Genomic DNA, 27,284 nt, shown 5'->3' on the forward strand with positions numbered 1-27,284 from the left:
CAGAAGGGACCACAAGGGTCATGTAGTGTAACCGCCGAGTGCTTTAGTTTATCCCAGGCTCCTGGATTTATTCCTGTCCACATTGGGGTGAGTCACTGAGGACCTGATCCTGTACTCCTTGCACACACAAGATTCCCACCGAGGGGCCTTTGCCTTGCTGTGTCTCAGTTTCCCCATCAATAAAGGGCCCACTGACACCATCTGGAAAGCAGAAAAACATTCAGATCCAGGTCTGGCACATCTGCTTTCCTCCCTGCTAGAGGTTGCTTGTCAGACAATTTCTTCCATTAGGGTTGGACCAGATGACCTCCTGAGGTCTCTTCCAACCCTAATTTTCTATGCCCTGGTCTACACTAGGACTTTAGGTCGAATTTAGCAGCATTAAATCAATGTAAACCTGCACCCGTCCACACGATGAAGCCCTTATTTCGACTTAAAGGGCTCTTAAAATCGATTTCCGTACACCACCCCTGACAAGTGGATTAGCGCTTAAATTGGCCTTGCCGGGTCGAATTTGGGGTACTGTGGACACAATTCAACGGTATTGGCCTCCGGGAGCTATCACAGAGTGCTCCATTGTGACCGCTCTGGACAGCACTCTCAACTCAGATGCACTGGCCAAGTAGACAGGAAAAGAACCGCGAACTTTTGAATCTCATTTCCTGTTTGGCCAGCGTGGCAAGCTGCAGGTGCCCATGCAGAGCTCATCAGCAGAGGTGACCATGATGGAGTCCCAGAATCGCAAAAGAGCTCCAGCATGGACTGAACGGGAGGTACGGGATCTGATCGCTGTATGGGGAGAGGAATCCGTGCTATCAGAACTCCGTTCCAGTTTTCGAAATGCCAAAACCTTTGTCAAAATCTCCCAGGGCATGAAGGACAGAGGCCATAACAGGGACCCGAAGCAGTGCCACTTGAAACTTAAGGAGCTGAGGCAAGCCTACCAGAAAACCAGAGGGGCGAATGGCCGCTCCGGGTCAGAGCCCCAAACATGCCACTTCTGTGATGAGCTGCATGCCATTTTAGGGCGTTCAGCCACCATTACCCCAGCCATGTTGTTTGACTCCTTCAATGGAGATGGAGGCAACACGGAAGCAGGTTTTGGGGACGAAGAAGATGATGATGATGAGGAGGAGGTTGTAGATAGCTCACAGCAAGCAAGCGGAGAAATCGGTTTTCTCGACAGCCAGGAACTGTTTCTCACCCTGGACCTGGAGCCAGTACCCCCCGAACCCACCCAAGGCTGCCTCCTGGACCTGGCAGGCGGAGAAGGGACCTCCGGTGAGTGTACCTTTTAAAATACTATACATGGTTTAAAAGCAAGCATGTGAAAGGATTAATTTGCTCTGGCATTCGCGGCTCTCCTGGATGTACTCCCAAAGCCTTTGCAAAAGGTTTCTGGGGAGGGCAGACTTATTGCGTCCTTCATGGTAGGACACTTTACCACTCCAGGCCCGTAACACGTACTCGGGAATCATCGTACAACAAAGCATTGCAGTGTATGTTTGCTGACGTTCAAACAACATCGGTTCTTTATATCTCTGTGTTATCCTCAGGAGAGTGAGATATCATTCATGGTCTCCTGGTTGAAATACAATCATAGAATCATAGAATCATAGAATATCAGGGTTGGAAGGGACCCCAGAAGGTCATCTAGTCCAACCCCCTGCTCGAAGCAGGACCAATTCCCAGTTAAATCATCCCAGCCAGGGCTTTGTCAAGCCTGACCTTAAAAACCTCTAAGGAAGGAGATTCTACCACCTCCCTAGGTAACGCATTCCAGTGTTTCACCACCCTCTTAGTGAAAAAGTTTTTCCTAATATCCAATCTAAACCTCCCCCATTGCAACTTGAGACCATTACTCCTCGTTCTGTCATCTGCTACCATTGAGAACAGTCTAGAGCCATCCTCTTTGGAACCCCCTTTCAGGTAGTTGAAAGCAGCTATCAAATCCCCCCTCATTCTTCTCTTCTGAAGACTAAACAATCCCAGCTCCCTCAGCCTCTCTTCATAAGTCATGTGCTCTAGACCCCTAATCATTTTTGTTGCCCTTCGCTGGACTCTCTCCAATTTATCCACATCCTTCTTGTAGTGTGGGGCCCAAAACTGGACACAGTACTCCAGATGAGGCCTCACCAGTGTCGAATAGAGGGGAACGATCACGTCCCTCGATCTGCTCGCTATGCCCCTACTTATACATCCCAAAATGCCATTGGCCTTCTTGGCAACAAGGGCACACTGTTGACTCATATCCAGCTTCTCGTCCACTGTCACCCCTAGGTCCTTTTCCGCAGAACTGCTGCCTAGCCATTCGGTCCCTAGTCTGTAGAGGTGCATTGGATTCTTCCATCCTAAGTGCAGGACCCTGCACTTATCCTTATTGAACCTCATCAGATTTCTTTTGGCCCAATCCTCCAATTTGTCTAGGTCCTTCTGTATCCTATCCCTCCCCTCCAGCATATCTACCACTCCTCCCAGTTTAGTATCATCTGCAAATTTGCTGAGAGTGCAATCCACACCATCCTCCAGATCATTTATGAAGATATTGAACAAAACCGGCCCCAGGACCGACCCCTGGGGCACTCCACTTGACACCGGCTGCCAACTAGACATGGAGCCATTGATCACTACCCGTTGAGCCCGACAATCTAGCCAGCTTTCTACCCACCTTATAGTGCATTCATCCAGCCCATACTTCCTTAACTTGCTGACAAGAATACTGTGGGAGACCGTGTCAAAAGCTTTGCTAAAGTCAAGAAACAATACATCCACTGCTTTCCCTTCATCCACAGAACCAGTAATCTCATCATAAAAGGGTGCTTTTCTTCAGGGAACATTCAGAGGAGCCCGTTCCTGCTGAGCTGTTTGCCTGTGGCTGAACAGAAATGTTCCCCGCTGTTAGCCACGGGGAGGGGGGAGGGTTGAGGGGGTAGCCACGCGGTGGGGGGAGGCAAAATGCGACCTTGTAACGAAAGCACATGTGCTATGTATGTAATGTTAACAGCAAGGTTTACCCTGAAAGACTGTAGCCACTGTTTTATAAAATGTGTCTTTTTAAATACCGCTGTCCCTTTTTTTTTCTCCACCAGCTGCATGTGTTTCAATAATCACAGGATCTTCTCCTTCCCAGAGGCTAGTGAAGATTAGAAAGAAAAAAAAACACACTCGTGATGAAATGTTCTCTGAGCTCATGCTGTCCTCCCACACTGACAGAGCACAGACGAATGCGTGGAGGCAAATAATGTCAGAGTGCAGGAAAGCACAAAATGACCGGGAGGAGAGGTGGCGGGCTGAAGAGAGTAAGTGGCGGGCTGAAGAGAGGGCTGAAGCTCAAATATGGCGGCAACATGATGAGAGGAGGCAGGATTCAATGCTGAGGCTGCTGGAGGACCAAACCAGTATGCTCCAGTGTATGGTTAAGCTGCAGCAAAGGCAGCTGGAGCACAGACTGCCACTACAGCCCCTGCGTAACCAACTGCCCTCCTCCCCAAGTTCCATAGCCTCCACACCCAGACGCCCAAGAACGCGGTGGGGGGGCCACCGGCCAACCAGCCACTCCACCACAGAGGATTGCCCAAAAAAAAGAAGGCTGGCATTCAATAAATTTTAAAGTTGTAAACTTTTAAAGTGCTGTGTGGCATTTTCCTTCCCTCCTCCACCACCCCTCCTGGGCTACCTTGGTAGTCGTCCCCCTATTTGTGTGATGAATGAATAAAGAATGCATGAATGTGAAGCAACAATGACTTTATTGCCTCTGCAAGCAATGATTAAAGGGAGGAGGGGAGGGTGGTTAGCTTGCAGGGAAGTAGAGTGAACCAAAGGGCGGGGGGTTTCATCAAGGAGAAACAAAGAGAACTTTCACACCGTAGCCTGGCCAGTCATGAAACTGGTTTTCAAAGCTACTCTGATGCGTACCACGCCCTCCTGTGCTCTTCTAACCGCCCTGGTGTCTGGCTGCGCGTAACCAGCAGCCAGGCGATTTGTCTCAACCTCCCACCCCGCCATAAACGTCTCCCCCTTACTCTCACAGATATTGTGGAGCACACAGCAAGCAGTAATAACAGTGGGAATATTGGTTTCGCTGTGGTCTAAGCGAGTCAGTAAACTGCGCCAGCGCGCCTTTAAACGTCCAAATGCACATTCTACCACCATTCTGCACTTGCTCAGCCTATGGTTGAACAGCTCCTGACTACTATCCAGGCTGCCTGTGTATGGCTTCATGAGCCATGGCATTAAGGGGTAGGCTGGGTCCCCAAGGATACATATAGGCATTTCAACGTCCCCAACAGTTATTTTCTGGTCTGGGAATAAAGGCCCTTCCTGCAGCTTTTGAAACAGACCAGAGTTCCTGAAGATGCGAGCGTCATGTACCTTTCCCGGCCATCCCACGTTGATGTTGGTGAAACGTCCCTTGTGATCCACCAGAGCTTGCAGCACTATTGAAAAGTACCCCTTGCGGTTTATGTACTCGCCGGCTTGGTGCTCCGTTGCCAAGATAGGGATATGGGTTCTGTCTATGGCCTCACCACAGTTAGGGAATCCCATTGCAGCAAAGCCATCCACTATGACCTGCACATTTCCCAGGGTCACTACCCTTGATATCAGCAGATCTTTGATTGCGTGGGCTACTTGCATCACAGCAGCCCCAACAGTAGATTTGCCCACTCCAAATTGATTCCCAACTGACCGGTAGCGGTCTGGCGTTGCAAGCTTCCACAGGGCTATCGCCACTCGCATCTCAACTGTGAGGGCTGCTCTCATCTTGGTATTCATGTGCTTCAGGGCAGGGGAAAGCAAGTCACAAAGTTCCATGAAAGTGCCCTTACGCATGCGAAAGTTTCGCAGCCACTGGGAATCGTCCCAGACCTGCAACACTATGCGGTCCCACCCGTCTGTGCTTGTTTCCCGAGCCCAGAATCGGCGTTCCACAGCATGAACCTGCCCCATTAGCACCATGATGCATGCATTGGCAGGGCCCATGCTTTCAGAGAAATCTGTGTCCATGTCCTGATCACTCACGTGACCGCGCTGACATCGCCTTCTCGCCCGGTATTGCTCTGCCAGGTTCCGGTGCTGCATATACTGCTGGATAATGCGTGTGGTGTTTAATGTGCTCCTAATTGCCAAAGTGAGCTGAGCGGCCTCCATGCTTGCCTTGGGATGGCGTCCACACAGAAAAAAGGCGCGGAACGATTGTCTGCCGTTGCTCTGACGCAGGGAGGGGCGACTGACGACATGGCTTACAGGCTTGGCTTCAGGGAGCTAAAATCAACAAAGGGGGTGGCTTTACATCAAGGAGTATTTCAGGCAGGACTTCACGGAGGGTTCCAATAAGAAATGGTGCACCTAAGTTATTGTTTTTATTGGAACAAGAAGGTTAGTCTGGCCTCTGATTGATACATGGCTAGATTTACCTCACTGCACCTTCTCTGTGAGTGACTGCAGTGTGACCTAGAGGAATGAGTCCCCTAGACGGGGGAGGGGGGGAAGCAAATGAGTACAAAACAAATCTGGTCTATTTCTTGTTTTGATCCACTCCATCTATCTTTTACATCTTTGGCTAGCAGCAGACAGTGCAGAAGGACTGCAAGCCATCCACATCTCATGACTGCCCGGCAGAAGATGATGCAATAGGACTGCTAGCAATCCGTATCGCCTGCCTGCTCACCATAAGACGGTTCAATAGGACTAGTTTCAGAGTAACAGCCGTGTTAGTCTGTATTCGCAAAAAGAAAAGGAGTACTTGTGGCACCTTAGAGACTAACAAATTTATTTGAGCATGAGCTTTCGTGAGCTACAGCTCACTTCATTGGATGCATACTGTGGAAATTGCAGAAGACATTATTATATACACAGACACCATGAACCAATACCTCCTCCCACCCCACTCTCCTGCTGGTAATAGCTTATCTAAAGTGATCATCAAGATGGGCCATTTCCAGCACAAATCCAGGTTTTCTCACCCTCCGCCCCCCGACAGACAAACTCACTCTCTTGCTGGTAATAGCCCATCCAAAGTGACCACTCTCTTCACAATGTGTATGATAATCAAGGTGGGCCATTTCCTGCAGAAATCCAGGTTCTCTCACCCCCTCACCCCCCTCCAAAAGCCACACACACAAACTCACTCTCCTGCTGGTAATAGCCTATCCAAAGTGACCACTCTCCTTACAACGTGCATGAAAATCAAGGTGGGCCATTTCCAGCACAAATACAGGTTTTCTCACCCCCCAACCCCCATACACACACAAACTCACTCTCCTGCTGGTAATAGCCTATCCAAAGTGACCACTCTCTCCTTACAACGTGCATGAAAATCAAGGCTATTACCAGCAGGAGAGTGAGTTTGTGTGTGTGGCTTTTGGAGGGGGGTGAGGGGGTGAGAGAACCTGGATTTCTGCAGGAAATGGCCCACCTTGATTATCATACACATTGTGAAGAGAGTGGTCACTTTGGATGGGCTATTACCAGCAAGAGAGTGAGTTTGTCTGTGGGGGGGCGGAGGGTGAGAAAACGTGGATTTGTGCTGGAAATGGCCCATCTTGATGATCACTTTAGATAAGCTATTACCAGCAGGAGAGTGGGGTGGGAGGAGGTATTGGTTCATGGTGTCTGTGTATATAATAATGTCTTCTGCAATTTCCACAGTATGCATCCGATGAAGTGAGCTGTAGCTCACGAAAGCTCATGCTCAAATAAATTGGTTAGTCTCTAAGGTGCCACAAGTACTCCTTTTCTTTTTTCAATAGGACTGACTGCAGGACTAAAGAGAATGACCTGGTCAAGTCACTCCAAATTTAGTCCCTGCGTCCATGTGTGGCCAGGAGCACCTCGGACATGACAATGACGGCTACCAGTCGTACTGTACCGTCTGCTGCCACAAGGCAAGGGGTTGATGCTGCTGTGTAGCAATGCAGTACCACGTCTGCCAGCACCCAGGAGACATAGGGTGACGGTTACCTGAGCGGGCTCCATGTTTGCCGTGGTATGGCGTCTGCACTGGTAACTCAGGAAAAAAGGCGCAAAACGATTGTCTGCCCTTGCTTTCACGGAGGGAGGGAGGGAACGGGGGCCTGACGATATGTACCCAGAACCACCCGCAACAATGTTTTAGCCCCATCAGGCACTGGGATCTCAACCCAGAATTCCAATGGGCAGCGGAGACTGTGGGAACTGTGGGATAGCTACCCACAGTGCAACACTCCGGAAGTCGACCCTTGCCTCGGTACTGTGGAAGCACTCCGCCGAGTTAATCCACTTAATGCACTTAGAGCATTTTCTGTGGGGACACACACACTCGAATATATAAAACCGATTTCTAAAAAACCGACTTCTATAAATTCGACCTAATTCCGTAGTGTAGACATACCCTATGATTTTTGGTTGGTGGTTGCTCGATATTGCACTTGCTGAAAGGCCAAGGCAGAGAGTGGTTTTAGTTCCTCCAAGGGAGGTGTGACACTGACATGCTGCTCCAGGCAGGGATTCAGCCCCTGGGTTAATCATTGACTCCTCCCTTCTCTCTTCTCCCTCTCACGCCTGAGCTCACTTTTATTCCTGCCAGGACAGAGCCTCTGCTCGCTTCCCACGGGTTTATTTCCGTCTGACCAGATGGCAGATGCAGCATTCAAGGACTTCAGAACCTTTGATTTCATTGCTTAAAAAGTAACATCAAAGCACATGGGCAGCTCTGCCTGAAAGCGGGAAATTCTGGGTGAGTTGGTAATTTTTGTCTGCTCGGCCCAGGGCTGTGTTTTGGGAGAGTTACACTAGCACAGGACAGGGAAGGGTGCCAGCACTGTATTCAGTCACCTTGACCCGGGGGACATGCTTGCTGCTCATATGCCTGGCCTAAATTTCTCTCTGTACCTCCCACTCTAGCCCTAATCCCCCCAAGACTGGCTGGAGCTCATTGTTTCCAGCCCAAGTAGCAGTGGCTGTTTATTTTCTTGCTGTTTGTTAATTGCAGGGTGTCAGGCATGTGCCAGGCTGAACAGGCAGGGAGGGGCCTTTTGTTTCATGGAGTTCCCCTTCCTCTCGGATCTCTGTCCTGGGCAAGGTTTGGAGTCCTTCTGGTGCCAGCCCAGGGGCTCTGTATTCGACAACTTTGCTCAGTGCTAACAAATTCTGGGAAATTTCATTTCACTCCCCCTGCCAGAATTCCCCCGAGAGGGGATACTTCCCCACTCTCCCTCCTAGAGCCTGGGGTGCCGAGCTCCATGGCAGTGGAGAGGACTCAGCACCTCACAGGATTGGGCCCCGACCTGATGTGTGGCGTAGCTGCCGGATGTTAAACAGCTGCTGCCACGTTCACCAGCCGGAAGGAGCTGGAGGTAGCATGCCCTGTAGGGCTGCCAGGGATGGGGGGGGTCATTGTCCAGAGAGGGATCGGGCCACACCAAAAGCCAAGCAACTGGGATTAAACATTCTCTGTCACATCAGTGGCACCTCCATCCGTCCCATCCGCCTGCACCCCTGCCCGGACAGCTGGCTCTGTGTGGCTGAGACCCTACCTGGGAAGTGCCACCTGGCGCTTATATCTGCAAAGCAAGAAGGGGGGAGAGATTTCTCCTGAAACCCCGTGGCACCTCCCCCAGGCAGCTGGGTGTGCCTGGCATAAAGAGCAGGAAGAGTTCCTGCCCACTTCCAGGCACTGTCTGTCTCTTGCTATGTAAAACCTGTGAGCAGAGGTAGGACAAAAGGTCTCACAGCAATAGCTTTAAAGGCCCCGCACTCACCAAGGAATAGCAGCAGCCAGTTCCTCTTCCTGCTCTTCCTTTGTTTTGTGACTAGAAAATCGCCACTCTCTTTGCCATATTTGAATATTAATGGATTCATTATGTGATTGTTGGAGCTAGCTGAGCAGCAGCAGCCCAGTAGCTCTCTGGCCAAGTAAAGTAAGTTTCTAGCCAAAGTAGGCTAGTGATTAAACAAGAGGCTGTGAGCCAGGACTCCTGGGTTCTACTCCTAGTTCTACCACTAACTGCCTGTATAACGTTTGGCAAATCGAATCCCCCTCTCTGGGTCTCAAATTTCCTTCTTTTGGGGTCATTCACTTACCAGCCTCTAAGGGAAGTTCAAGGCTTAATCCACTGCTGTTTGCAAGTTACTTTGAGATCTCTGCAGCCAAGTATTGTTATTTTAATGGGATCACTGGTTACTGACCTTCTCTTTTTTCCTCTATGAGTAACTCGGGCTCAGCCAGCCGGTCTCTCTCCCTCCCTGGCGACCTGCTCTGTGTACGCTGTTCATAGTGAAAGCAATTCCCACTTTGCTTCTGATTTGATCCCAAGTGACTGTTTCCCCAGCCCAGGCTCCAGCAGCTGACGCAGAGGGATTTGCAGGGTAAGGGATGGAAAATCACCTTCAAATAATATTTGCTAAACTCTGAGTAGACAGGGAGGGAAAGGACTGACTTGGGTCACCTCGGGCTGCATGATGCAGTTTCACTGCAAAACTGACCTCACAACCCCTATAAGGTTCCCTCTGCCAAATTTAGAATCTGCCAACCAAAGAGGGCCAGATTTTGCGCTCAGGTACACCCGTTTAGATCAGGACTATCTGCACTAAGACAATTAGCAACACTGCCGTAAAACTGGTGTGAGAGCAGCAGTATTACCAACTTCAAGAGATCAAAAATCAGGAGGCAGACCCCCCAAAATTATGAGACTGGCCCAAAAAACCATGAGGGTTTTTTTTTAATCAAATCTTTTTTTTTTTCAGTCTGTCCTTTGACTTTATCAATTCCCTCTTTATGCCTGTGCCAATGTTCGGGAGAGAAGTTCAGGTTGAAAGGGCAACCTTTAAAGCGCACAGAAATGCACGTCTCTCCCTGGCTGGTGTGGTGGAGACTCCACGTACCTTGTCTTCAGCCCCGAGATAGGGGAACTGCCAGCTATTCCTTCACTTCTTGCCTTCTCCCTGCCCTGGGACATAATGACACCACTTCCCTAACTCCCCATTCCTCTGCCCGGGTCCCACAGCACCACTTCCTCAACTCCCCTCCCCCACCTTCTGCTGCCCCAGACCCTCTCTCTGCTCTGGGGCCACATGTGAAGGCATGGTCCAGTGGCAGGCCCAGAGGCTCTTACGCAGAGCTCTGCCCAGCCCTGAAAAGCACCAGATCAGAGGAGATCACGACAGCTCCTCCTGCAGTCGTCAAAATCCTGTGACTTGAGATCAGCTCGAAAGATGACTTGAGATGTGACTTGAGATGCTCGGACACTGCCTTTTCCCCTATCCCTTCCCCACCAGCACCCAAGCTGGGGGAGCTGCCATCTGATCCCTCCATCGCCCACTCATCACAGTCATTTGCACCCCCTCAGCCTTCCCTTTCCCCTTATCCCCCCACATCCTCAGCCTTCTGCTATACCCCCACATATCTCTGCACCCCCTTGGCCTTCCCTCTGTCCCACAGACAAACTCCTGGCCTCATCGGCACAACCTCCCACCCCCCTCAGCTCTCCCCTTGCCCAAGACCGGCTCCAGGCACCAGCAAAGCAGGCACGTGTTTGGGGCAGCGCAGCTCCGGGGGCGGCTTTCCGGCCACCCTTGGGCACTTGCGCTCTCGGAGCTTGGGGCGGCAAAAAACCTAGAGCCTCCCCATGCCCCTTACACCCCTATCTGCCTCCCTCCTGCTCCCATGCACCCCTTCATACCCCAAGCCTCCCCTTGTCCCCCCACATCCCCTAAGCCTTCCCCTTGCCCCATCCCTCTGCCCCCCCATCCCTCTGCACCCGCCTCAGCCTCCTCCTTGCCCCCGCATCCCTTGCACACCTCTTGGCCTCTCCCCGTTCCCCTCCCCCTATTGCCTGTACCCCCTAAATCTACCTCCTGCTCCCCCTCACTCTCCCCATCCCCTTTTCACAGGGTCTCTCCTGCTCCCCACAGTCCATGGATCCCACCAGCCCCTGACTCATTGAGTGGCAGCTATTTGGTCTCTGGGTATGGTGTCAATCTCACTGAAACCAGCAGGAGGCAGCAGCCATCTTTGCTAAGGGCAGGCGCATTCCCGATGGATCTAGACTGTGGGGAAATGGCAGCCGTCGTGCTGGTAATGGGAGATGGTGGCCATTTTGAATAAGGGAAGAATTGTGAGTTGGGGCCTTTCATTATGTTTTCATGAGACAGGTTAACTCTCCCTGCTCCAAATCACTAGAGTTGTGGTCAGATTGCAGGAGACGGCCAGACTGGATCAGAATCTGGTCCCGGGGTTCCGGGACAGACCTTGGATCCTTGGGGCCCGATTCTCCATTGCCCCGCTCCTTGCAGGGTGAATTGCACCAGCTGGCGCAGCGTGTGAAATGCTGCCCTCAGCGGAAGGGTGGCAGCCTTTTGCACTGGTGTAATGGCAACAGGAGGTGTGGAGCGACAGAGGGTTGGGCAGCAGCAGGCCTCAGCGTGATGTTTATTTTATTCCCTGCGTCCTAGAAGCAGAGCATGAAGGCCTCCCAAGCAAGGACTGTTATTCTTCCTATAGTGCAGCCCTGCCGGGCGGTTGGAGATACATGCTATAGAGGCTGTTGTTGTCTTTAATGTAATTTCCTTTGGAAAACAAGGGTGTAAATTAAAGGGGAAATCTGAGGCTGTGTCATCTCCCCAGTGATAAGGAAAAGGGAACAGAGGTTGCCAGCTGGCAGGGAGGCAGATGCAGCCTGCAGCCACTTGCTGAAATATTGTCATGCTAAGACAGCAGCTGCTTATCTCTGCTGCATTTAAAGGGACAGCTACAAGAAAGAAAAAATAAAGCAAGCTGAGAAAGGGTGCTACACAAGGGTGATGCTGCAGGGACAAGGGTCGGTAGGGAGTGACCAGGCTGTATGGAGGGAACTGTATGGAGGTGGCTGTATGCAGGGGACTGGCTTCCTGCCTTTGGAAGGGCAAGAGATGTCGCTGGGAAGACGAGCTCAGGTTTTCAAGGTCGGGTGTTTGAAACGGCTGTGGCTTTTCGTTGACACTGTTTCTCTGCAATAAAAACAGGCGGTTTTGTCATCACCTGCTTTGGGCATGCAGAACCCAGACCTTGCCCCCAGTAGCAGAGAAGATGTCTTGGGAAACTGAGAAACATTTCACAAAGGGCCATACTTTGAGTTAGCAAGTTACAGAGGCTGCATCAAAGCCAACTGCCACTTCCAGTAATTACTTTCACCACACTAACAGTGAGAGGACCCACTGCATTAGGTGCTGTACATACACCAAGTGAATGACAATCCCTGCCCCACAGAGCTTACAGTCTAAATAGACAAGGCAGAAGTTTTATCCCCATAGGGAACTGTGGCAGAGATTAAGTGACTTGGCCAAGGTCACACAGGGGTGAGGAAGAAGTCAGTGGCAGCACCAGGACCTGAATCCAGCATTGTTGAGTCCCAGTTCAGTACCTTAACCACAGGATCGTCCCTGTCTGCACACTGAGTTACCTGACTCTGCAAGTACAGCTGGTAGTAATGGAGAAGAATGGCTATACAAGTGTCTCCTGGCTATTGTGTCCTGTGAGTGTCCTGTTGTGCCAGTCTTCAGTTAGGATCAAGTCATTTTATACCAGAAACGGAGCAATAACCAGTTCTGAGCAGATTCTATGTAGAGAAAAAGCGATATTTGGGTGTATATTGTAATCAGGAGTTCAATCCGTGACTGCCCAGGCCAGGGAGACCCCGGACAGAGACATTAGGCAGCACAGGCCGGGTCAGTCAATATGGAGTCGAGAGCACCACAGGGTCTCTCTGTGGCCAGCAGCCTCAATAATGAATCCCCTTGAGAGATGTTATAGCCGAGTGCTGGTTCTTCTCTGCCTCTGGACGGAAATTATGTCCGTCTTGTAAAGCAGAAGGTTTTGTTCCCCAAATGTTGTGGCCTGGGGAGTTTCTTGAGCCGTGTTGACTCTGTAAAGGCAGTTCTGGAAGGAGACTGAGGGTATGTCTACACTCCAAGTGCTCCGCTGAGGCTACTCCGCTGTAGTGTAGACACTTACTACAGTGACAGAAGGGGTTTTCCCTGTCGATGCAGTAAATCCATCCCCTCCAGAGGCAGTAGCCAGGTCGATAGAAGAATTCTTCTGCCAGCCCAACTGTGTCTCCAGTTTGAGGAACCTGGACGGGATGGGGCTGTGCGTTGGGGTTCAGGGCTGGTCTACATTTTTCACAGCTCTGAGCAATGTAGCTAGGTCGACCTATGTTTTAGGTGTAGACCAGGCCTGAGCCCCAACGCACAGCCCCATCCAGTCCGGGTGCCTTTCATGAGTGAGTCCATGGCTCTGCTCCTTCTCCGCTCCACTCCTCATCTGACAGCACAGTGACAGCAGACTGTCAGGGCGCTTTGGGAGCACTGCGGGCAGCCTGTCTGGAGTGAGCAATGGGTCCTGGGGGGCCCAACCTGCCTGCCCTGCCCTGCCCTGCCCTTAGGACTCTGAAAATTGTGGGGGGCCTGAGTGATGCCCTTGAATTCCTATAGTACCGAAGAGCCCCTACCAGAAGAAGGTCCCCTTTGTGCTGGGCACACACACACAGTCATAGCAGTGCAGGGCAGGAAGGGACCTTGAGAGGTCATCCCTGCACAGAGGCAGGACCAGGTAAACCTAGACCATCTGTGACAGGACTTTGTCCAACCTGTTCTTAAAACCCTCCAAGGATGGGTTAGTTCAGCCTCCCTGGGGAACCTGCTCCTGTGCTGAACTAGCCTCAAAGTTAGACCATTTTTCCTAACCTCCAAATGGAATCTCCCTTGGTACAATTCCTTCTTGTCCTAGAAGAATGTAAGGCACCCAGTGACAGACAGCAAACAGGCCATTGTCAGAGCTGCTTATTCGCAGCTCTGCCAGCCTCCCCTCAGATAACAGCCCTGCCCCCTCCTATGCCCTAAGTCCAACTACCAATGCCCCTGGTCAGCCAGTGCTCATCCACTTCCCATCCCACCTCCCCAGGCCCCACAGTAGAGGAGTGAGCCTGGCTCTCGGTGGGGACTGCTTCATTCCACAATTTCAGCTCAGCATTAGTGGCACAAAGCTGCTGAGCAACCCAGCCAGCCAGTGTGCTGAGCCCAGGGCCCAAGGACAGCTCTGCGGTCACAAAGCAGCTTGCCAGCCCATTGCCCGCATAGCAAAGCCCTGTGCCCAGGGCAGCTCTCACAAGGAACCTGACAATAGCAAAGCAGGGGCTGCATCAGTCTGACTGCCCATGTAAGTGTGGAGCTAGGTTCACCCTGACTGCAGGTGATCGATCAAACCTTCAGCGTGACGAGCGTCTGCGTTGCTGGGCATCCCGGTGCCAGCAGCAGCTGGGGCAGCAGGGCTGGGGATGGTAAATTAATGAATCTGCCACCTTTATCTATTTCACTATATGTTCTGCTCTAAGAGGGCTCATTTTCTTTCATGCTACCACTGGGTAATTACCAGCATGGCGCTGATGGTGCCCCTTATCCTAATGAAGTGAGCATCCTCTCCAGACACTCTACATGGGGCCGGTTCCAGCTCGCTACCCCCACAGGCTCATTTCATGGGCACTAGAGAAGGAGACAGCCTCGGGGCTGGATGCGGGGCCGGCAGGGTATTGCATGAATCTTTGTTCCTCAAACACTCATGCATGCCGAGATGTCCTTGTGCTCTTCAGGACAGAGCGGTTATCACTTAATGCCACTGACAATGAGGATGGAGGGATGGAGTTGGCCATGTTCCCCTGGAGACACCTAGGTACATTGAGGGAAATGCCACAAGGGCCCTGCAGAGACTGGGGAATTAAAGACAGTCCTTTTATATGAGGCTGTTGTGCAGTGTCCCATAAGTTCCGCTAGGGCACAGGAAGGCAGTGTTGCCAATTCACCTGATGCTATCACAAGTCTTGTGATATCTGGTTTATTTCTTAAAGCCCCAGCTCCTGGAGTCATGTGATTACACGAGACGCTCAGCTTTCATTTTTTTAAAAAGGAAGTTTCTAGCCCCCATGTTGGTGGAGAAAACCTTGAAAACATGACACGAGTGTGTCCACAAAGCTCCAAAACCAGATGGCAAAGAATTACTATGTAATCCAATTTCATGTTTGTGATTTGGGAACTTGTGGGGCTTGATGGTACCAGGAAGACCATTTTCCAACAGTCTCTTGGACACGCCCCAAACAAACCACCTCTCTGAAATGGTTTTTAAAGACAATGGAGAAGGAGCAGTGAGCTGCCCTGGAAGCTCGAGAGACTGACTGTCCTGCTTGGAGAATGGCCTCTTCTCACTCAGCAGAGCTGCCCCCCATGCATGTCCAGAGGCAGCACTTCAGGGACCAATGTTGGTGTTCACAGTTGGTGTCTGGGGGACGGAGCTGGATTGGGGGTGAGACTCGCCTGCTCTCAGCAGCGTTGTGTCCCAAGGCCCGGTAGCAGGACCTGTGGGGAAGGTTCTGCAGTTGCACAGGCAGCTGCGAGCTCTGCGAGTACGAAGCTGCCTGCACCCCAGGGGTATGTGCGTGGGGCGACTAGTCCATGCCGCTGCTGCTGTTGCCTGTCCACTATTTTTAGCCTGCCTGCTCACGAGCTGGGAGTCACACTCCGAGCTTGTCGTGTCCACCGAGCCTTAGAGAAACCTTTGGCCCCATGTGAGTCAAGTGGCAGGTCTAAATGTAGCACTTCATAGCACAGGAGATGGAAAGTTTGGAGCATTAAAGCCTGGTGCATGGTTAGCAGTCAGCCTCATCGTCTGCCCTGTCGCAATCTCCCTGATGCTACAGGGGGCTGCTAAGAAGAGGGATTTAAAGGAGGAAAGCAAAGGTACTTGGCATGAGGTGGTTGCAGACTCCCCTCCATTATCAGGGTCCAGCACCCAATACCTGATCAGAGCCAGCTTCCAAGCAGCAACCACACAAAGGATCCGATGCTGTGAAACTGACAGTGGGTTTGGACCACGTGGGCTGCTGCTATCCCATAGAGGCCTTGTGCTGTGTTATTTCCTACAGATGCCCTTTAGTACCTGGCAATGTACGTGAGTGGATCTTGCCCTCAGTCCCTGCAGCTGTAACATGGGGAGAGGAGCACTGCCTCACCTTATGTTGGTACTGGGACACTCTAATTCAGGAATGTTTATGTGGTGCTTTGAGATCCTCAGATTGGAGGGAACTGGATACTTTCTTATGCACCAGCAGCTCTGACTGGTCCAGGTCACATTGAGAAATCTCCCCCCATCCTCCAAGTAGTCGTTTGTGCTCAAGAGCCTCTGACTTTACAATTTGGGGTCTGGGTGAAGACTGGCTCCCTGCACTCTCTCTGGTAGCCACCACGCAACATGGCCCTGCGACACTGTCCCCTTTCAGCATGCCCACTGGCTGGGTCATGACCTGCGTTCCAGGAGGGAGCCAGACAGCAGCATCGCCTGCAGTCAGAACAGGAGAGGAAAGGAACACCCCCTCCTGTGGGCTGTGGCCCTTTGGTCTGGTTTCAGTGTTGGGTGTCATGTGCGGGGGCTGGAGGGGGTGGTGGCCGGTGAGATACAGGAGGTACGACCGGATGATCTGGTGCCTTTCGGGCATTAAACTGTGTGACTCTCTGGGTACATCTACACTGAGATTAGACACTCGCGGCTGGCCCAGGCCAGCTGACGGGGGCTAAGGGGCTGGTTAATTGCGGTGTAGACGGGCTTGGGCTGGAGCCCAGGCTCTAGGAGCCTGAGAGAGGGGAGGGCCCCAGAGCTTGAACTGCAGCCTGAGCCTGAAGAGCAACACCACAGTAAAACAGAGCCTTAGCCTGAGCCCCGTTAGCCTGAATCAGCTGGCAGGGGCCAGCCACGGGTATCTAATCGCAATGTAGGCGTTCCCTCAGACTCCTTACCTGGAGAATGGGAAGGGGAACAGCCGGCAGCCCAGTGAGTCTGGCTGGCTCTGATTAGCACTGTCACTGTTATTGGTGCGGGAAGCCAGAATAACACAGACCCCGTCTCGTCTTTCCCTCGACATTGGGCATGTGACATAAAGGCCTGTCCTACTGCGCCGTATTGCTCGGGGTGCTTGCCTTTGGGAAGATTAACGCCGTTGGGCAGAAAGGCCGTTGCCGATATTTCCATTCCTGGCCCGGGGAGCAGAGGCCAGCACCCGCTGCCCAGAAAGCACGCAGTGCACAGGGCCGGCTCTAGGTTTTTTGCCGCCCCATGCTCAGGTGGGGCTGGGGCTCGCGGGTGGCACTGGAAGCGGCGGGAGTGAGGTCCCCTTCTCCCAGCGCCTGCAGGGGCTTTCCCACTCCCCCGCCCGGCCACGCAGAGAAGCCCCGAGTTAAGGGGTGGCACAAGGCCGCACAGCAGCCGGTGCGCAGATGAGGCGGCGCAGCCCTGGCTCCCCGGCAGGACTCGCCCTCTCCTCCCTAGGGAGCGGCTGGGCCCTGGCAGCTCAGCATCCCGGGGCTGGGGCTTCCCCGTCCTGCTACAGCCGGGGGCGCGGCGCCCTCGCCCCGTCTAAGTGGCACAGCTCCGAGAGCGCAACTGCCCCGAAAAAAAAGGTGGCCAGAACGCCGCCCCTGGAAACGTGCCGGCCCCAGCACGTGCCCGCTTTGCTGGTGCCTAGAGCCGGTCCTGGCAGTGAATTAGCAGCCTGATGCTCTTCAACAGGGGGGCCGTGAAGGCAGTGAGCTGGGAGTGCATCTCCCTGTGATTAGCTTTGGCTAGAGGAGTTTTGAGCCCCATGTTGTTATTTGTCTGGTAGGGTGTCTAGATACCCCCATTAGCAATCAGGGCCCCTTTGTGCTAGACACCACACACACGTAAGGAAACAATGCGCCGGGCCTCCCTCTGGATTTCATTTAACACCCAGGATGCTGGGGCACTGTGAGTTCGGGGCTTGCTGACCCAGCCTGTGCCCATGCATGAGGCTGTCATGGTAAGACTGTGCCGTGGTCATTTTCAGGGGTGCTGCGGTTATCTGAATAGATTTAGGGGACGAGGAACCAGGGCGGTGTCAGACTGTTCCCAGTGGTGGGGCTGTGGTGGGCTAGAGAGAAAATTGGGGACAGAGACTGCACTATACATCTCGTGGGCACACATACAGGAACACTGAGGCTCGCTTGTCCCCCACACAGGGCCCGGGAGGAGCAGGAGGGCTCTGACCCCTCACTGCCTCTTTGTGGGAATGGCCCTGGAGCCACCCTGGGCTTGAGGTCAGCCCCGCACCCCTCACATTGCCCACCGCCCCGCGTCATAGCTCTGCTCAGCGCCTGGCGAGCCCGCCACTAGCAGCCCGCGGACAGCCACAGCGGCAGGACCAGACCCTTTGCAGGGTCCGCTGGTGCCTGCCTGCCCTGCTCACAGCAGCAGCATCCCCTGCACTCCCAATTTGGCTGCGGACCCCTGTCCCTGTGCCACCCCCATGGCGTGCAGTGCCCTGCGCCAGGCTGCACATTTCGCTCCACCGTGTGTCAGTCCCCTCCTTGCATGGTCCGGGACTTCTCCCCCACCCACACTTCCTCTGTTCGGGGCTCTTTGCCCCTCATCCATGCCCCCCTTCCTCTAACCATGCCCCCCTTACCCTGTTGGTGATCCCCCCCTCCCCAATGCAGCCTCCCCCCTCTGTGATCCCTTCCACGTGCAAGTTCCTCTTCCCTTGTTCTATGACCCCCTCCCCTAACCAAGCCCCACCTTCCCCTCTGTGATCTTCCTCCCCCAGGCATGCTCCCCCATCAGTGATCCCCCCTCCCCTATTGATGCTCCCCTTCCCCTGTCTGTGATCCCCCTCCCCCATCTGTGATCCCCTTCCTTAGGCACCCCCGTCTCTCTCCCTGCATGCTTCCTCCCTTGTTTGTTGTTATTTCCATGTCCCCACCCCTTTGCATGCTCCCCAGGCCACCCTTGTTTCTGTGCTGCTGCTGGCGGCAGCGCTGCCTTCAGGGCTGGGAACCCGGCCAGAGTCACCGCCCTCCGGCCCCCCGGCTCTGAAGGCAGCGCCAGCTACAGCACAGAAGCAAGGGTGGTGATGCCGTACCATGCCACCCTTGCGAACGCGTAACGTTTGAACTTTGCGCTAGGAGGGGTGGCTACAGGGTCCCCCCCAGTGCCGCCCCTGCGGGGAACAGAAATTGACCCACTGTGACTAGCACCCAGTGCCCATTTGGGTGGAGCCCACTTCATGCTTGCCAAAGGGCTGGGGGTGCAGAGTTATACTGCAGGAACAGTTCTAGGATCTTCGATAGCATGTGAAGCCTCTAGGAAATGGTCACTTCTTGCCCCTTGAATGTGGGCATGGTAGAGAGAGACCAGGCTGCGGGAGCTGGGGGAGTTAATCGTGGAGGACATTGGGGCAGCTCTGTCTGGGAGCTGCCGCTGGGTTGCCCGTGGGCATCCCCAGGACGGCTCTGAGGGTTTCACTCTCTCTTTGCACAGGCTGTGCTGCATCGCTCTGTGGGCAAAGGCCAGTCACGCTGGGACCGAGCCCCGGTCTGAGCCCCAGATTCTCTTGGTGAAATCGCTCCCCAGGCTGGAGGACGTCTGGAGGGGGAGACCCCACCCCAGGGAGCCTACCCCAGGCAAGCAGGGTCCCTGGGAACTCGGAGAGCCAGAGCCAGTCCCTTTTGGAAGGCTGCAGGTAAGGCTGCGCCTCTGCTCCTGTTCCCTCTGGGCTTGGCTGAGTGTCATCCACGTACCATGCACCAGGACAGAGACAGGGCTGCTGGCAATGGCGGGTCGCTGGAGATGGTCAACTGGAGGCTGTGATTCCCCCCAAGGGAAACCTGCAGGGTGCAGAACCAGAGGGGAGATGAAGCCTGGTTCAGTGGGTGCCCTATTCCCATTGCCCTTTCCAACAGTGCAGAGAGGGTTGCCCTGAAGCTGACTGCTTGCACACAAGGTGCCCAGGAGCCCTGGTCCACCCTGACCCATCCACTCCCCTCCTGGAGGCTCTGCACACCCCACGAGAACCTTCAGCCCAACCAAACCCAAAGAGAAAAGTCCCAGGCCAAGCTGGGCTGGCCCAGTTCCTTGTGGGCAGGAGGCCCCATCAGAGAAACCACCCCCCACTGGCACTCGCTGGGCCATTTGTCGGGCGTCTGAGCAGAGAGGCCGAGGAGTGGCTGGGCCAAGGAGGCTGACCTGCCCTCTTCCCCTACCAGGGATGAGGCACTTTGGCAGAGCACGTGGGGAAAGCTTGGACTGCTCTCCTGCTGTCCCTGCCCCCAGAGCACCTGCACCACACCCTGAGTCCTAGGGCTGTCACCTCCAAGGCACAGAAAAACCGGCTGGTCTGTGGGCGGGGCCAATTCCGGGGGAGGCAGGGTTGGTCTGTGGGTGGGGCCAGGACCCAGGACTGGGGGGAACCATAGGGAGGGCCTACTTGAGGCTTGGAGGGATTCGAGGCAGGATTAGGGCTAGGCTTCCCCAACAGCTGGTGGCTGCTGCAGGCGTGCAGAGCAGGACCTGGGCGCCAGCGGTCCCAGCCATGCAGCTGGCACAGTGTGTACAGTGGGGGGGCTGAGAGCCATTGAACCAAACTGAACCCTGCATAGGATGGAAACCACTTCAAGCCAGGGGGTGCGACAGCCCCCCCAGCACCCCGAGTTCCAGCCCCTATGGCCATGTGTGGCCGGTAGCTAAGATCAGCCAGCAAAAACACTGGCATATTTTACTTCTGACCAGAAAGCAGCAAGACACTAGAAACACCAGCCAGGTGGCAGCTCTGCTATCACCAAAGTTCCATAAAGCGACTGAAGACAGGAAATGGGGTAGGGAGGAAACCCAGGTCAGTATCCCACCAGGAAAGATCAGAAGCCCAGGTTACCCACTGTCCAGTCCTGTCCCCCTCCTGTACCGAGTCACAGAGGAGGTAAATGTGTTGTAGCCCCAGCTACAGAGCCAGGCTCTTTAGTTCAAGCTATGGATCCCCTGGCTCCTGCCTCTGGAGCTCCCCAGCACAATCCCTGATGCCAGCCCCAATGGCTGCTGTCACTGCCCCCCAGTGCCCCTGCCAGGCAGGGCTCTGCACTCCAGCTCCCGTGTCCCGGAGTCATTCCCAGGGCCAGCGAGTGAGTGTCACAGACAAACGGCCTGGATGGGCCAAGGTCTGGTGCTGGGGGTACTGCCAACTCAAGGACGCCCCGTACCGTCCCCTCCCAGGAGCCCCTGCCTCCCCAACCCTGCTCCTCCCCCTGTCGCAGCAGCCCCAAGAGGACCTGGGTGTTTAAAAAACCCACTGCCAATGCAAAGTATTTCTACAGAATCCTAGACGTTGGTGGTGCAGATTAAAGTAAAAGTATGATCCCTGCCCCCAAGAGGCTTACAGTCCAGGTTAAATGTAGCACAGAATGGGGCCAGTAGATGCTGGGTATAGCACGGCCCCACTCGCAGACGTGACGTGTGTGGTAGTTACAAAATGGCGTGTGCACATCTGACTGGGAGGGCTGGTCCCAGCCAAGGGGAAAAAGCCAGCACATTATATCTTTTCCCCAGCATCCAGCAAGGCAGCACCAAACCCAGCCAGGTGGCCAGCCTAGGCATGGGGGTGTGGGGAAGACAGGATTTCTCTGCCTCCATTAGAGTGACCAGATGTCCCGATTTTATAGGGACAGTCCCGATTTTGGGGTCTTTTTCTTATATAGGCTCCTATTACCCCCCACCCCCATCCCGATTTTTCACACTTGCTGTCTGGTCACCCTAGCCTCCATCCTGGTTTCAGTCCCTCTCCCCGCCATGTGCTCTGCTCCAAAGGCTCTGAGCTCCCCAGTCAGGCCCCTGGGGTGGGATGGGGAAGCAGGAGATTCTACCCTGACCTGGGTGTGCCTTCTAGGAGAAGCATGACTGAGGTGGAGCCTGTGCTGGACTTTGCATCCTCCGGGAGGACTGGTCGCAGGAACGCCCTCCCTGACATTCTGGGCTCGCCGGCCGGCGTCAGCCCCTCCGACCTGCCTCTGAAACTAGCTGAAATGTCTCTGAGCTCAGGTATGTACCAGACAGCAGGTCTGGCCCTGCCTGATGGGCCCTGCTCTGCCCTGTGTCCCCCAGAGAATCTGGTCCTGTGGCCACTGGGCCACTGGAGACAGAGGGCAAGTGTGCCCTGCAGAAGGGTCACACTGCCTAGAAGCATGGGCTAGTGGTTACAGCAGGGAACTGAGAGACTCTCGTCACTTCCTCTCTGCGCCTCTAATTCCCCATCTGGAACAATGGGGATTGTTATGTGTTATTACTCTGATAGGCATGTCTCTAGTGTGAGTATCGTTATTTATCAGTTGTGTTACCACAGCGCTTGGGAGCCCTAGTCACAGACCAGGCTGCATGGTGCTAGGCGCTGTACAGACGCAGAACGGACAGATGGTCCCTGCCCCAAAGAGCTGACACCGAGCAGCGCCATGGCCACGGCATGCGGGTGTCCTGCCAGAGCACACAGACAGCCTTTGCCTAGCGCTTTTCGCCCTGTTCCAGCACGAGGGGGGTCTTGCCTGATGGCTAGTTCCTGGGAGGTCACTGCCTTGAACAATACGTTTGGCACCCTTGGCAGTCTCTGAATAAGCCAAGGATATGGTCCCTTCAAGGTCTGAGGGTTGGGCCATTCGGGGGCTGGGAGAAGTGGGGCTGGCCCGGGACAAGGGTACTGGGGGAGTGGGCTGGACTGCTGGGGCTGCCTATGAGCTGGAGGGCAGGGGCAGTGCGGCCACCCAAGGACAGGGGATCTGGAGGGAATGGGGCTGTCTGTGGGCAAAAGTGCTGGGGGAGTGGCTCTGGCTGTGAGCAGTGGGGCTGGCTGGGGGCTGGGAAGCTGGAGGGAATGGGTCTTGCTGAGGCTGGGAGTGGGGCCGCCAGGGGGCTACAGGGAGCGGGGGTTGGTTGATGGAAAGGAGAGTGGGGAGGACTGTGCTGTACCCGTTTGTGGACAGAGAATTGTGCTTTCCAGGGCTTTTCACTGCACTTGCCTCCATTGCTCTCTCCACAGACAGATCCCAGGAAATGCAGTCCCCCTCCACAGAGGTGCCCCCGCAGCAGCCCCAAAGCCCAGAACTGAAGGACACGTCTTAACACCGTTAAGACCATTTCTGACCAGCAGGGAAAGGAGAGACTGTCGAGCATCAACACAGCTTGACTGGTGGGGCCTGGAGTTTGCTGGGTTTTCCTTGGTGCTATGCAGCAAGAACATCTTGTGTTCCTTGGAGCGGGGGAGTAGAGGAACCTCCGAGGGCGAATAAGCAACCACGTGTCTGGCAAAGCTGGGGAAAACCCCTGCGGGGAAATGTTTCTTTGGTGGCATCTAAGGACACAGACTTAGGAACCAAGGGCGTTTGTTTGGGGGTATTTTCTCGTCTTCACACCCAAACAGCTGAGCGGTGCTGACACCCGCGATGTCTCTGTGCTAGGAGCGTGACGAGCAACCAAGGGTTGTTCTTAGCTGAGTACGTTCGTTCACTGTGATGTTCTGGGGCACAATTTCCTTGTCTTTTCTTTTGTAATAGATGATCCAGTATCCTTATTCAGGCCTTCTGAGAAGCCTGGGGCAGATGGCGCAGTGGGGGTCCATAGGACATTCTCCTCTCTGGCACCCAAAGATGAAGTCCTTGTCTGGCAAACAGAAGCGAGTCCCTTCCCAGGCTGGGTCCTGCTTATGCCGGGACCCAGTGTGACCCCTGCAACTTGTGAGATAAAGCTCCCTTGAGCCCTGGCTCCCTTTAAGAGCTTGCCAACCAAACGGGATGAAGTTTGGCAGTTTCACCAAAGTCTCAAAGCAGCCAGCAGGCCACACCGGGGCGTCAGTGACGCCAGTCCACGGAGCTTATTGTCACTGGTGAGCCGGGCTCAGCCCAGGCCCCCGGGCTTGCCTGGATCCCCGCCCCCCATGCAGCACCCCCTGCCCCGGGTTGTGGTTAGGGTCCAGGGCACTGGACATACTGTGCACACTACCTCCCCCGAGGACTGGCCTTCAGGGGCAGCGCTGGCTCTGCCCCCAAGCCATGGCTGCCGCCTGCACTGATCAGCAGTATCCACCCTCTGTACGAGGGCTCTGCAGGGAGAGAAGCAGGGTCAGTGGGTTTCACAGCAAACCCCAGAGGGGGCTGCCCCCCACCCAACAGCAGAGAACCCGAGGCCGAGGATTTTGCGGCCTAAACACAGGCTCTGTCTAACCGGCAGCACTCGGTCCTCTGCAGGGAGACCGGTGCGTTACGCAGGGTGAGCTGTAGCCCCAAGTTCCCATCCTTTACCGGCCGGGATGGCAGGGAACCAGCCGCAGGTGGTACCAGGCGCTACTCAGGTTTTTGGGGGCATTTAATGTTTGCTTTTCACTACGGGTGTAGAGGGACACCCCCACCCCCACCCATCGTGCCTGGATCCTCCCTGCCTCCGCGAGGAGGAAAATATAAAGGAAACCTAGTGGTTTGGCTCAGATATACTGTGGCACTTTAGCGAATGCTGCCATGGCCACACGGGGCAGGGTTCTGGATTGATAGAGGGGTCCCTCCTGCCCTCCTGCAATGGTCCCCCTAGAGGGGAGCTCTGGGACAGAGAACCCTGGTGTTCTGTTCGACATGCCTCTCTCTTACTGTTCCTGTTGTTTGAATTGCAGCAGTGCCTAGGAGCCCCCGTCACAGACCCAGGCCCCACTGGGCTGGGCGCTGTGCAGACACAACGGAGACACTCCGAGCCCTGAAGATCAGATGTGCAATGTGCCATGCCCCAGGCTGCATGAGAGCTCATGCTAGGTTTCCCCCCAGCACTCACTGTGGCCACCTGGCTCGCGGGAGACGAGCACTATGAATCCAACAGGACTCACTGCCACTGGCCTCGCATCCAGCCTTGGGCACACAGGAGCCAGGAGAATAGCCATAGGCATGGGAGGACTCTGCAATGATTCCCTCTGGGGAGGGAATTAGTTTAGATTCAGGCCTCCCCCTCCCACTTGTGTCCCTGGGTTCCCTAACTCCTCGTTAAAGTGGGCACTCTGTGCTGCCAGCCCCTCCACGGTGCCTCCAGCCATGGTCTCTGGTTTGGGTGCTCAGGGAACTACAGAGGCCCATGTGGATTTTGTTGTCCTTTCCCTGGGGGCTCGGCGCATCACTTTTGCTGGCCTTTCACCTTCTGCCAGTGCAAAGACGCAGGAGTCTAAGGCTGCCCCCAGTCTCTGAGAATGCAGAACTGCTGCCCAGGTTTCTTATTGACCCTCCTGGGCTCCCAGACCCAGCAAACTGATGTGAAGAGCACTCCTTCCCCAGCTGTCACTCTAAGGTCAGGTCTCCAACGTGGTGTTTCTGGAGCGGTAGCTCCTGCCTTGGCACTGGGAAGTTCCTTCTGGGAGAGGACTGAGCCATGCAGGGGCTCTGGTCTCCCAGCTGTGGAATCAGGGTAGATCTCAGTGTCCAGGCAGGACTGGGGTCATCATAATACAGCTGCAATGCAGAAACACATCGGTTTCGCAAGGAACAAGATGCTTCTAATAAACCTGGAAGGACTTTGTGCTGCACAGTAATACCAGCCCTTTGCCATTCTCCAGCACCTTCCATCTGAGGACCTCAAAGTCCTATCCAAAAAGATCACATGTACCCAAGATACAACCCAACCCTGGTTATTGACGGGAATGAATATATCGCTGGTCCAAGGTACTTGCTACACCCTGTGTTGGGCATTTAAAAAAAAACCCTACAGCTCCATTGATACACATAACTCCTAAAGGCTTGACATAGACTTAAGAAATTCATTTCTCACAAACTACCTAGGGGACAAACTTCCTGCCATTAAAAAAGCTGGTATTCTCAGCTTTCCAGGGGTATAAAGCACTAATTTATAATCATCAAAGGTCATTTTATCAGATCTTTTAAAATCACACCACGCCGATTACCATCTTGCTCCCCCCACGCTTGCATTCCAGTGTGTTTTGGTAGCTGCCATCTCAAGAACTACTTGAGACAGAAACTGATGCTGCCTGTCCTCTTGAGTGGAAGATTGGGAATCTCAGATTTCAAAGGGGATAAAACATCAACCTCTAACTTGAAATACCAGCTGCTAAAATCACCCTGGAATGACCGTCACAAACGTGCTTTGTGGATGGGACCAATATAAATGGTTTCAGGACCAATCTGATTTTTCTAAGCACTGATCCTGTGCTGAATTTGCAAAACATCCGTCTGCCCATTTATTTCTGGAAGGCTCAGGCCTAGATTCTGATCTCAGTGACTACCAGGATAAATCTGTAGTAAATCCATTTCAGTGAATGGAGTTATTCCAATTTTACACCAGTGGAAATGAGACCAGACTCTGACCCCCCACGGCTAAATAATGCTTGTACAAGGATACTGGATTTAGCATCATTCCTAACATGTAAACAAGAGGTATCCTGGATTTAATGTCTGTGTAATGTGTCTGTGTGGGTGTGTGCTGGATGTGTATAGTGTGTACATGCTGCTTCCTGGAGCATCTGAGCACAGCTGGGAACAGAGCGAATGTGGAGACTGGTTTGTGGTGGACACTTGGGACCAGGGATTGGGGCTGGGAGGAAGGTCTGAGGACTGGGACTTCCAAAGGAAAATTTCAGATGGGCACATGCCCCCAGCGCCCAAACTGTCAGATCGCCTTGGTTTTGACTTGGTGGCTGTCAGGAATTGAGATGGGGCTGGGAGTGCAGTGAACACGGGGGTTCTTTTTTTAAGGGAGCAGTGTGCATCTCTGGGAGAGTCCTGAGCTGCTCCCACTGGGGACTTGTTTGGGTAATAAATTGTGAGTATTTTCCTGTGCATCCCTATGCAGCGTGTGGCTCTTTGGTTGCAGGGGTGTAGCCACGGGGGGAGGGCTGTCCAGGAGAGAGCGGGACTTTCCAAACTAAATCCCTCTCTCTGGTTTGCAAAGGGGCCTGTGAGGTGCATAGGGAGCTAAACTGCCTGCAGGGTGTGTACGTTTGTGTAGGGGGAGGTGTTGCAAGGTGGGAGGATTCTGGGGTGAAGATCTCCAGGGCTGCAACACATCTGTGCTCACTGTCGGAAAGAGCTAGCAGACGATCAGCAGGGGAGGGGATAAGGATGTGATATTAGCGAGAGAAGCAGGTAGCTCATTTGGGGAGAGCCATTCAAAAAGGGATTGGACATTTATATGGCAATCAAGAATAGCCAGAGTTCACACAACTGGCCATGTAGAGCGTGGGGTGAGGACATAAACTCAACTCAACGGCATTTCTCCGCAGTTTGGTGACAATCTGAAACCCCAAAAAGCCTTGTTTCCACTAGAACCAGGCCCACCGAGTGCCAATTTCGTCAAGATACAGGGGTGAGACAGTGACCTCACAGAGGCTTGGGGGAGGGGCAGCCTTTTCTGGTTTTCACCTGAATCAATGGGGTACTGACCAGAGTACGGAGCAAAGGGCCTGGCCATCATATGGGTG

At 53.9% G+C, this 27,284-nt stretch overlaps 1 protein-coding gene and 1 long non-coding RNA gene across 3 annotated transcripts in view; both read left to right on the top strand.

Moving 5' to 3' along the window:
- Positions 1–3,610, top strand: part of LOC141974760 (uncharacterized) — a 41,226-nt gene extending 37,616 nt beyond the window's left edge. Inside the window, exons 2-3 of the mRNA XM_074934735.1 lie at positions 675–1,281; positions 3,090–3,610. Coding sequence (XP_074790836.1) covers positions 675–1,281; positions 3,090–3,610 — 1,128 coding nt within the window. The remainder of the gene's footprint in view (positions 1–674; positions 1,282–3,089) is intronic.
- A 3,945-nt stretch (positions 3,611–7,555) lies between these two features.
- On the top strand, positions 7,556–26,626 carry LOC141974564 (uncharacterized). Of its 2 annotated transcripts, XR_012635773.1 has the most exons (5): positions 7,556–7,714; positions 9,188–9,345; positions 19,328–19,529; positions 21,723–21,874; positions 22,863–26,626. It is a non-coding gene; the product is annotated as an uncharacterized LOC141974564 (long non-coding RNA). The 2 variants fall into 2 exon arrangements; XR_012635772.1 differs by lacking the exon at positions 9,188–9,345 and having other exon boundaries at positions 7,561–7,714.
- The last annotated feature ends 658 nt before the right edge of the window (positions 26,627–27,284 follow it).

Source organism: Natator depressus, chromosome 19 (genome assembly GCF_965152275.1).
Source record: "Natator depressus isolate rNatDep1 chromosome 19, rNatDep2.hap1, whole genome shotgun sequence".
Classification (NCBI taxonomy): domain Eukaryota; kingdom Metazoa; phylum Chordata; order Testudines; family Cheloniidae; genus Natator; species Natator depressus.